This window comes from Anopheles merus, chromosome X (assembly GCF_017562075.2).
Source record: "Anopheles merus strain MAF chromosome X, AmerM5.1, whole genome shotgun sequence".
Lineage (NCBI taxonomy): Eukaryota > Metazoa > Arthropoda > Insecta > Diptera > Culicidae > Anopheles > Anopheles merus.
Window position 1 is genome coordinate 26,038,471 of NC_054081.1, and position 12,293 is coordinate 26,050,763.

Sequence of the window (12,293 nt, forward strand, 5' to 3'; positions counted from 1 at the left end):
TATCTCTCTCCTTTATCTCTCTCCCTGTATCTCTCTCTATATCTCTCACTCTTTGTATCTCTCTCCTTTATCTCTCTCCCTGTATCTCTCTCTATATCTCTCTCTCTTTATCTCGCTCTCTCTTATCTCTCTATCTCTCTTTATCTCTCTATCTCTCTCTTTATCTCTCTATCTCTCTCTTTATCTCTCTATCTCTCTCTTTATCTCTCTATCTCTCTCTTTATCTCTCTATCTCTCTCTTTATCTCTCTATTTCTCTTTATCTCTCTATCTCTCTCTCTTTATCTCTCTCCCTCTATCTCTCTTTATCTTTCTCCCTCTCTCCCTCTCTCCCTCTCTCCCTCTCTTCAACTCTCTCTATCTCTCTCTCTCTCCCTCTCTTTATCTCTCTCTATCTCTCTCTCTCCCTCTCTTTATCTCTCTCTCTCTATCTCTCTCTCTCTCTGTCTAATGATTTGTCATTAGTTGCTTTGTGTGCGTACCACCATGGCACGAAGTTTGCTCGCACAGTGCAAAGTGAAGCAAGTGAAGCTTGCACTGTACGAAGTGTGCGAAAAGTGCGGAGTGTGCTCGCAATGTGCGAAGTGTGCGAAAAGTCCGGACTGTGCTCGCACTGTGCGAAGTGTGCGAAAAGTCCGGACTGTGCTCGCACTATGCGAAAAGTGCACGCACTGTGCGGAGTGTGCGAGAAGTGCGGAGTGTGCGAAAAGTGCGGAGTGTGCGAAAAGTGCGGAGTGTGCTCGCACTATGCGAAAAGTGCGCACGCACTGTGCGAAGTGTGCGACAAGTGCGCGCACTTTACGAAGTGTGCGACAAGTGCGCACACTGTGCGGAGTGTGCGAAAAGTGCGCGCACTGTGCGAAGTGTGCGAATAGTGCGGAATGCGCACACACTGTGCGAAAAGTGCGGAGTGCGCGCACAGTGCGGAGTGCGCGCACAGTGCGAAGTGCGCGCACAGTGCGTAGAGCGCGCACAGTGCGTAGAGCGCGCACAGTGCGAAATGTGCACCGCACAATGAGATGTGCGTGCGTGTGCGCACAGCACACCTTATTGTGCTCTTTTTCCCAACACCTATTAGGTACTATATAGTCCCAGCTTCGTCCTTCGCGACAGGTTCTTTGACGTGAACTGCTTTTTCAGGCTGTAGAATGACCGGTTGGCCGCCAGCATCCATGGGCGCAACTCAGCTTCCATGCTATTGTCGATGCTGACCTTTGACCCAAGATAGGTGAATTGTGGGACGACTTCAAACGTGCGTTCACCTTTCTGTACGTCATGCCTACGTAGATTCTGATTATTTATTGGTAGGCCCGCTGATGTTGCCACCAACAGTTTGGTCTTTGCCTCGTTTATCTGCAATCCGAGGTTCCCTGCCGCCTGCTCGATCCCTTGGTAGGCCTATCTCCCTTCTTGTATACGGGGTAGATGATGCCGAGATTCCAATCACAAGGCATCGATTCGCTATCCCACACCTAAGTAACAATTTGATGAATCTCGTTTTCTAGTCGTGCACCTCCATTCTTGACCAGTTCGGCTGCAATTCCGTCGGTTCCGAGTTCCTTGTTATTATTCAGCCGATGGATAGCCTTTCTTGTTTTTTTATGCTAGGTGGCAGTAGCATGACACCATCTTCTAGTGGCGCTTCTAGCTGTTCGCTAAACTGGTCGTTGAGTAGTTCATCAAAGTACTGAGCCCACCGCGAGAGGACCTCTGGCTGGTTACTGACCAGATCTCCATCCTTGTTGCGACAGCAGGTTACCTTAGGTACAACGTTGTTTCGGTGACCTGCTATCGCTTGGTAAAACTTTCGTGTCGGTCCGTACGCCTCTCTGGTTTGCTCGAGTTCCCGCATGTTTTGCTCTTCCAAAGCATGCTTCTTGAAGCGATGAACTCGTTTCTCTTCGCGTATGAGCCGTGAATATTCCTCTGCGCATGCCCACGTTCTATACCGTTGCTGCATTGCTCGGTATGCAGCATTCTTACGTTCGGTCACTTGTCTGCATTCTTCGTCGAACCAGCCAGATTTGGTGTTGCCACGACGTGGTGGGAGTATATTTCTTGCACAGTTTATTATTTTGTTTTTAGAGCGTTCCACCTCTCGCTCGTAGTTTCATATCTGTTTTCTGGCATAAGAGACTCGTCCAAAGCGGCTTTGAATTCCTGTTGGACAGTAATGTCCCTTAGAGAGTCCGTGTTAAGCCGAGGCTGCGTGTTTTCTCCGTCCCCATTGGTGCGGGGGCGGGCGATTCTACAACGTATCACTAAGCCGACCAAGTAGTGATCGGAATCCATATTGGCTCCTCGATATGTTCTGACATTTAACAGGCTCGACTGTCGTCGGCAGCTTATTAACACGTGGTCGATCTGGTTGAAGGATTCGCCATCCGGGTGCGCCCATGTCATTTTGTGGATGTCCCTCCGCGCAAATTTGGTACTTCCTACAACCAGATTGTTCGCTGCGGCGAACTGGACCAATCTACTACCATTATCATTACTGTGCTCATGCAGACTGTGACAGCCAGTGTATTGGCGGTGCATTGGCTCCCTACCGACTTTTGCGTTGAAGTCCCCCAGGATGATTTTGAGGTCATGCCTGGGGCACGCATCTACGATTCTAGCGAGGCGGCCGTAAAAAAGGTCCTTCTCCTCTTCCTCTTTCTCTTCGGTAGGGGCGTGAACGTTTATGAGGCTTATATTAAAGAATTTGCCTCGCATGCGCGGGGTGCATGGCCTATCGTTTATAGCCTTGAAATCTATGATTACGGATTTCAGCCGGAGACCTACGGCGAAACCCGTTCCGAGCACGCGGTGGCGGTCGTGGCAGCTGTAATAAATGTCATAGCATTGCTTACCACGCCTGTTGTGCACACCGTTCCCTAGCCACCGAATCTCTTGTAGAGCTACGAGGTCCATGCTCAGTGTGGCTAGGGCATCATCAAGTTTTTTCAAGGCTCTGGCTTCGCTAAGAGTGCGTACGTTCCATGAGCAGCACGGCGCAAAATGCAGCGAGAAAGATGCCCTGAAGTCAAACAGCAACTCAGGATCGTATACATTGCGGCTAGGTCAGAACTTAAAAGAGCGATTAAAGCCAGTAACGTCTGTCACCACATATCCAAGCTTGGGTACACGGGCTTGATCCGTGATGGTCGTCGTCCGTTAGGAGGTTTTCTTCATGGAATAGCGCCATAACAGGCTTTGGTAAGGGCTATCACGATTTGAGAGGCGCTCACGGCTTCGCCGAAATCTCCAAAAGCTAAAAGCTCCTTAAAGAAATCCTCATTGAAGGATTCGGTTTTCCAGCCTCTACCACCAACTCGCTCTATCACCACCGACTCATGCGCTGATGATGATGTTAGCCTATGCCCTTGGATGATGGCGTATCTGACAACATTATGGTCGCTGAGAGTGAGTGCATCACTAACTTGCCAGTTTAATCTCTCCGAGAGGGTGGGACTGCAGAGCGTAATATCAACGATTGATGTCCTCTCGTTTTTGTTGAACGTGGGGGTTGTGCCGGTATTTCCCAGCGTTAATCCCAGCCGAGCGAAGCTTTCGAGAACAGCCTCACCTCTGCTATTAGTTAGCTTGCTCCCCCATTCAACAGCCCAGGCATTGAAATCACCGGCAATTACAAGTGGTTTATGCCCATCCAGCTCTGCTATGAGGATGTCTAACATAACATTGAACCTCTCTAGCTCCCAACTTGTGGGAGCATAACAGCTGCAGAAAAACACTCCATTTACTTCAGCTATGCAGAAACCCTCGAAGGTGTTTGATACTACCCGTTGTATTGGGTGCCTGCCTGTCACCCATATTGCAGCGTTCCCAGTCTTATCTGCCACCCAGCTACTAGAGTCTGTTGGAGCGCTGTATGGCTCAGAGACTATGGCAATATCTCCTATCTCCTCCACCATCACCTGGCTCAGTAGTGCCTGTCCCTCTTCACAATGGTTTAGGTTTATTTGGACTACTTCCATGGTGCTGTTTTCTTAGCCGCCGGACAGAATGCTCCGCTAGAATGATGCGCGTTGGATCCATCTGGACAAATCACACATCGTGGTGGCTGACGACGCGTAGCAGTGAAGTGCCCTTTTTCACCGCAGCGCAGGCAGCAGTCCCTTCTGTCTGGTCCACAACAGTCCTGAGAAATGTGGTCGGTTTGCCAGCAGCGATAATATCTTCTGCTCGGTATATTTATACGCACCGGGCAGACTGACCAACCGATTTGCACTTTTCCTGCTCCTGTAACCACCGACACTAGCTTTACCGGGAGTTTCATTAGAGCGGTCTGCATACCAGAGAAGGAAGGTTTCATCGTTACCTCCACTTTATAGCCTTCGAGGCCAGTTATCTGGTTTCTCAGATCCCTCTCTACGTCAGCTGCTTCCGTTTCTTCGTCGATGAAACGAATTTCTACTGTCTCCATTTGTCCCAAAGACTTTACGTTGCCAGCTTCATCAATGGCTTGTTGAATCTTTCCGGAAAAGCTTTCGCTCTCCGTTTGATCACTCTTCTTAAGCTCAAATAGCAATCCTCCATTTTAAGTGCTTCTTATTTGAGCAACTTGTTTGCCGAACGACTGAAGCTCAGGGTCAGCTTCAAGCTTGCGGAGGATGTCTTTGTGCGTTGATACTTATATTCCCACCGCTCTCCTGCTAGGAGATGAGTATCGTGTTTACCGATGCGACCGGGATGCCACTAACAGCTCTCACTCTCGTGGAGGTGTTGTTTTAATTGCATGCAACGTTTCTCTTCTTTCTTATGTGCTTCCTACGTTGCCGCAACTGTTAGAACTCACTTGCGTATGTATTCAGTTATGCGACCACCGTTTGTTTATTGCCGCTGCCTACCTGCCTCCTAACCATAGCATGAATGAGGAGAAAATAAGTGCATTAATCGACTTCGTTGCTAATATCTGCACTACTCTTGGTCCGAGAGACAGATTCATGCTTATTGGTGATTTCAACCAGTCTACGCTATCCTGGACATCGTCAGCGTCAGAGGAAAATGGAGCTGCTTTTGATTTCTATGAGCCTCATGCACGCTCTGCGCGCAGTGTCCAGTTCGTTGATGGTTTGCATCAGAGTGGACTATACCAGCTTAACTTCAATACTAACTCATCGGGCGAATACTTGACCTAATTTACGCAAATTGGCCAGCTGCATCTACATGTTCTTCAATACGTGTCTGTGAATATCCCCTTACTACTATCGACGAACACCACCCTCTGCTTGACTTTGATTTGGACAACGTAGCCCCAGTTACGATCGCTACAGCCATTGATGCTGATGTAAGGCTGAATTATGCTCGTGTTGACCTTCCAAAATTGGAGCGATTGATTTTATCTTTTGACAATTATTTTAACTGTTCGGACAATTCAACCATTGACGATGCCACAAAAGCTTTTTGTGAGTTCAAGAGATCTGCTATATGTGAATGCACTCCTGTTAAAATTCCTCGTCGTGGGCCATCATGGGCTGATCGCACACTAAATGCATTAAAAAAAGAAAAGCCTATTCTGATCAATGAGCAGAACGAAACAGCACGTCACGTCTTTACTACAACAGAGTTCATTCTCTCTATCGCCGATATAATAGATCATGTCACCGAAGGTATTTGAAAAAAACTGCACGTTCCCTCTGCAAGTACCCTAGGCGCTTTTGGAGTTATATGGACGAAAAACGAAAATCTGCTGGGCTACCAAGCATTATGCGTTATGACGGTCACAGTGCCTGTTCCCTGCCAGAAATGTGTAAATTGTTTGCCTTGCGCTTCAAGGACAACTTCGCTTCCCAAACTACTGGTCCAGAAGATGTGGCCAATGCTCTCTCTAACACACCTGTTGGTGCACTGCTCCCTATGCTACCAGTCATCACCGTCGATACGATCACCTCTGCCATCAAACGTGTCAAATCCTCATATACTCCTGGCCCAGATGGTATACCGGCCGTTATCCTAAAGTGGTGTGCTTCTGCGCTTGCTCCCTCGCTGATGAAGATTTTTAAGGCATCCCTGAGATGTGGAACCTTTCCTGCCACTTGGAAATCTTCCTGGATGACACCCATCTACAAGAAGGGCTGTAAGAATGATGCTGTAAACCAGCTGTGTCAAACTCATTTCATCAGAGGGCCGCAAGTACAGATTTTCAGTGATTCGCGGGCCGCAAATGTGAGAATAAAAACTATACCTCAATATTTATATAAAATACTGTTTAAAATCATTATTGTTAAACAAATTGACTTTTTGTACTCCTCGCTTCAAATCTGGAATAGTTTCCTATTTACAAATTTGCTGTGTTATTTTTCATTGTGCACTTTTTTATTTCGAAAAATAGTTTAATGTACTTTTAAAGTCACATGCATTTTTTATCCTTATTATTAAAATACGACATTTTTCATTAGTCGCGTTCTAACACGGTAGTTCTGTTAGAAAATATCGTCCAACCACACTTTTTCACTAAGGTATCTTTTTCGCGAGGCGAATCATTTTCAAGCCATCCAAGCTATGCATCGCTGGATGAATAACAAATATATTTGCCTGCAATTTTTTGACAGATCAAGAGAAAAATTGTAATAAAACGTGTTTAAACATATTTTTTGCTAATTTCCATGTTCCAAGAACCCGTATTTTACAAATATTTTTTTAAATTACGATAATTTTATCTGACAAAGATTCGTTTTTTGACACTTGAAGGGAGATGATTCGCGAATTGAGGTAGTGGACTGTGTGAGCTAATCTATGGAAATAAGCTATACATCGCAGGACTTCGGCATTTCGATTATTTTAATCCTTAATCTAAATACTCATGGCTTAAGCGTAATCATATCATTTTGGTTTTGATTTTTGGGGAGGTTGGAAAGTACATTAATTCGTTTTGTAGAATGTGGGGTACACATAATTCCAACTTGGCAACAATCATTTTTATTAACATTTATGGTGGCATGATTATGAATAAAACAGAAGTGGCTTTAATCGAACATCAAAAATGTAACATTCTAAGGTCGGAGCCGTGCAAATTCGTTCGAAAAAGAATTTCGGAGCCCAATGAATCCTTAACTCGGCACTCGGGGGCATAATTGGTCAAATTCGGGTAATTGGGGCATGGTCAAATTCGGTAGGACCGACCAGATCCATTTCTCACTGCAGATTAGCCGCTCCGTGCGACAACCGATGACTCCAATGGTTCCGAATGGCATTAAACGGCTCTATAAGCTTCGGTCGGCACCGAACGGAACTGTTGGTTTGATTTGGACGGATCAGGAGTCAGAATAGCTAAGATCAAAAATGACGATTCTGACAATCCAGCACTAGTTGTTGCGAAGATTCCAAGTGTGTGTATGAAAGTATTTCATTCCTTTTTCGTTTGTAGAAGGTTGACGCAAATCTATTTTTCCATATTTTTCCATAGAATGTGCAATCGAGTGTACACAACATTGTGCTAATATTCAGAATTTCATCGAAACATAATGAGTTTGCATTCAAATCAATTTTTCTTAAGGGTTTCAATTGTTCTGTACGATTGTGCAGCATAAGTTTATGAGATGTTATGGTTACATTCATGTTAGATTCAAAAAATATACCATCAAAATGATTGTTCTTCTCTGGAAAATTTTTTACAATTAGACAAATAGTAATAACAGTTTTTTGGTTTGCAGTGCATTTAGCAATTCTCAAAATATTCTCGCGAGCCGCATTCAGCATTGACGAGGGCCGCATGCGGCCCGCGGGCCCCCAGTTTGACATACCTGCTGTAAACTATCGTGGCATAACCTCACTCAGCGTGTGTGCAAAGGTGTTTGAAATGCTAATCTACGAGCCATTGTTGGCCTCGGCCTGCAACTATATTAGTGTGAATCAACATGGTTTTGTACCCAGGTGATCTACAACGACTAATCTACTAAAATTTGTTAGCAAATGCCATAAATCTATCGATACCGGTTTACAACTAGATGCTATTTATACGGATATCAAGGCAGCTCGAAAACTCGACTTACTTGGTCTCCCAAACCCTATGATAATGTGGCTTAGATCGTACCTTACAGATCGTCCATATTCTGTGAAGTTAGGCCCGTACATGTCAAGTCCAGTGCATGCATCTTCTGGAGTCCCGCAGGGCAGCAACCTGGGTCCTTTGCTGTTCCTTCTTTTCATTAACGACGTGACGTTGATCCTTCCGGCTGATAATCACCTACTGTACGCAGATGACGCGAAAATTTTTCGTGTTATTCGTGAACCAGAAGACCACGCCCGACTTCCTTGCATGAGTTCCAGTGTTGGTGCAACCGTAATGCTTTATCCCTATGCATAGATAAATGTGAAGCCATCACTTTCAGTCGTTCTCGCTGCCCATCATTGTATGAATATGCGCTTGATGGACAGTCCTTGGCGCGAAAACAATGTGTTAAGGATCTAAGTGTTTTGCTCGATATAAAACTATCATTTAAGGATCAGCTGGATCAAGTAGTAGCCAGCAGCAATAGAATGCTAGGACTAGTTATCAATATGACTCGCGAGCTTAATGATATAACTTGCACCAAGGCGCTCTATTCCTCACTTATCCGGTCGTTGATGGAATATGCAAATATCGTTTGGTGGCCAACTGCAGCGCGTCCATTAGCTCGATTGGAATCAATCCAGCGCAAAATTTCACGATTTGCACTTCGCTCATGGAACTAAAGGCTCGATTACCGAACTAGGTGTTTACTACTCGGGCTACCAACCCTAAGTGAGCCAGGTTGTCGTTCATCACGGGACTTCTCGACGGCCGTATTGACTCTCCGTCACTACTGGCTGCCATCAATCTGTACGTTCCGGCCAGGCCGCTCCGGACTCGGGCAATGTTGGCCCTCGACGACCGTAGAACGCAATTTGGCTCCTCTGACCCGTTCCTACTGATGTGCCGTGCTTTCAACGCAGTCAGCGACGCTTTTGAGCCGAGGATTTCGCCAACTGAGCTTAATGATCGTGTTTCTGTGTTAAATTTGGTTCCATAGTGCACACTTTTATGTTCTATGTTATTGTAATCCACTGTAAAGAACTAATTGTAAAACATTGCTAAAATGGTTCGAGAGGGCATTATTGTCCATCGATAGACAAATAAACATAAACATAAACATAAATACTTTAGCGGTCTCAACTAGGATTGCCTCCGTTTTTGGTCGTCGCGGTACGGGTTTAACTGGGCCGTTGTGTTCACTCGCTCTTGTTTGCTTACCCTCTGCCATGACTCCCATCTTCTTCTTGCGTTGGGCCTTTTTGCTGACAACCGTGCTCCATAGCTCACCGTTCTCTGAGTTTTTCCCCGATTGGCTGTACTCTGCATCTGGGCGGTTACAAGAGGGGGCATCGTTTTTTGCTCGTTTAGCGTCCTCTGCTTCCTCTGGCGTTCTCACTTTCCTACTTCTCTTCCCAGTCATAGGTGTTTCTAGAGGTTCCGATTGGACCTCGCGAAGCGCCTTTTCAGCCCTCTCCGCTCGCAACTTCATCGTCAACAGCTCCCGTTCGATACACGATAACGCCGAGAGGATGCTTACTGACATCTTTTTGATCGGAGCATGTACATTCGTATACGTATTCAGCTTCCTTGCTACCACCAGGGCTTCTTGCAGTTTGCTGGCACTAACCTCGAAACCTAGTTCCTTGATAGGATGGGAAGCTTCCTGGCACTCCATGCTGGCTGAAGTCTGCTCTTCTGGCGTAACTTCAATGACATCCACCGCCGGTGATACAGAACCCTGCACATTATCATCCGGGGGCGATCTTGGTGTCTTGTTGCTACGACCAAAAAAGGCGCCTATGTCCTTAAGGGCAGACCCTAGCGGACGAGGATGAAGCGATTCGTTTCCGTTCATTCCGTCAGGCGAATCCAGATACGCAGCGCATTTAGTTCTTTGAGTGCATGCGCACCCTAAGACGCTAACCGCGCACGGTACGTGTATACGCACCCTAATGCTTCTTCCGCACTCACGCACTACGTTAACTCAAAGGCACTCACGCACTCGATGATCATAATACCACGCAAACAATGAGACTCCAAATTTTGAGCAATTCAGGCCAAGGGGTATGAGGAAGCTTGAGGAAGCAAGGAGAAACGCGCTGCGATGAGAGCTCGCATTCTGTTTTACACGCGCGCTTCACAAACACCAATACAAATACCGTGCTTTGAAGAGCCGTCTGGGAATGTGTGTGTCTTCTTTCATCGAGCTCAACAACTTGGAGCTGCTCGTCACATCGTGTTGTCTCGCTTACACTACAGCATCGAACCATCGCTCCGTATGTCCCCCCTCCTACGCGTACAAAACCACCAGTACAGCGCGACGCTTTGTCGGAGATGGTTGTGCGCGTTTTGTTCTAAGTCCCGCGCGCAGTGTTTGTGCGCTGGTGCGCATTTCGTTCAAAGTCTCGTGCGCCGGTGTGTTTTGGTAAAGTGTGAAGTGAATAAACAGTGTGCACAGATGCACATGCAGTGTGTGCATCGGCAGGTAAGAATTTGCTGAACAGAGTCAACGCAGATTCTCGACAAATTTCCCGCAACCTGGCTCGACCCGGTACTTTGCAGTATGACGCCATTCGTGAGTACGAAGGATTCTAAATGTGTTGTGAAAGTGTAATTTATGTTTCAATAAAGTGTTTCATGAAATAAAAAATGACCGTGTTTTTGTTTGTTGTTTGAATAATTACGTATTTGCGATCGTGGCAATGCATGAAAGAAAACGAGAAACGAAAGAAATAAATATCTTTAGATGTGTTGGTAGCATGACTGGAAAGAACACAAACACTTTGAGAACTGCAGAGCGCACCGTGCGTTACGGGTGGGGAGGGGGAGGACTCGCGCGAGGGTGTAATCATTACCCCTCACGTGACGATTGAATCGAAACGTAGAACAATAGCACTACCTAAGTCGCACTCGTCCAAACACTGAATGGATTAAACGTGAATTAATAAATCGTCAAGGCAAATATTAGTTTAATTTTTTTTTAAATCGAAAATAAGTTGTCCATTAAATTCATGAACAAGTACAAAAACACGTTAAAAAAGGTTTGAATCCTGGAGACCTTATGTCAAGTGACGAATTTTTAAAATACTCTAGTTTCTTTCACTTGATCCCATTAATGCACCTTCATGAACAATTTCACCATGTCATGTTTATACACCTTGAATGTGATGCACTCGCAATTGAAATCCTCCCCCCCCCCCTACAAATTATACCACTGGGCCGGTCTGGTGGTACAGTCGGCAACTCGTACGACTTAACAACATGCCTGTCATGGACTCAAGCCCTGAATATAATGTATTCCCTGGTATGGTAATAAAAAAAGACATTGAAAGCCAAGTCCACAAGTAGTGGTACAGGTAGGCCTTGACAGACAACGGTTCTTGTGCCAAAGAAAAAGAAGAAGAAAATTGATTCAATTTACCCTTCTTGATTACAATCAAATATTCAAAGAAAAAAATGTATGATACTTACCTTCAATGTTTGATAAAACAGCAACAACCATTGCTGCAGTTATAAGCTGGTTAAATGGCATTATATAAACTACCAATGAGCAATTTTTTGTTTTTCAATTGAAAGTCAATCGCACAACACAGATTGCTAGCTAATTTTAATGAGTTTGCACTATATTTCGAGCGAAGATCAATACTTGAAATTCTATTCCGGATAATTGTTATATCAGTTGTTGTATCACTGCTGCAAGGAAATAAAAAGTGTTATATATAAAATTATATATTTAAATTTATATACACTACATACAGTTAAATTTATATACACTACATACATACAGTAAATATACACATGTGCTATGTTCTATGAGATATGTGCTGGGTAAGAAAACTGTCGCAAGCGAGACTCCATGCACGGAATCAGGTTCCAACGGGAACTCCATGGGAAGCGGGTTCTCACGACAACCAAATGCGGTGTCGTATGTTCGGACGGACTGAGGCAACATGATCATCACAAACGTGGATCGCAACATGACCAGCAAACAACATGGCAGCACCGAGAACACCGGCCTAGCTAAACAGCACTGAATCCAGAAGTTAGTTTTAGTCGTAGTCTAGCAGTTCGCAAATGAAGATCCCAAGTAATTTTTTTTAACTTACTCCGGGCAATCGTGAACATAATGATATATTTATAAAGTTATGTTACACAATGTTGCACACGCTGAACTTCATCGGACTCCCTGATGAACAACGTGACTTCAAAGCATCATAATATAATCTGATATTGGGGCTCTGTCCGTTTTAAGTTCGTAGGCATTGTATAGCAGTTATTGACCAGCTATTTAAATGGGT

At 45.1% G+C, this 12,293-nt stretch overlaps 1 protein-coding gene across 2 annotated transcripts in view; it reads right to left on the reverse strand.

Moving 5' to 3' along the window:
• LOC121593904 (lachesin) overlaps positions 1 to 11,686 on the reverse strand; it is a 226,892-nt gene extending 215,206 nt beyond the window's left edge. For both annotated transcript variants that reach the window (XM_041916677.1, XM_041916668.1), the window contains exon 1: positions 11,467 to 11,686. In XM_041916677.1, coding sequence (XP_041772611.1) covers positions 11,467 to 11,527 — 61 coding nt within the window. In that variant the 5' untranslated portion in view covers positions 11,528 to 11,686. The remainder of the gene's footprint in view (positions 1 to 11,466) is intronic.
• Between the last annotated feature and the right edge of the window lie 607 nt (positions 11,687 to 12,293).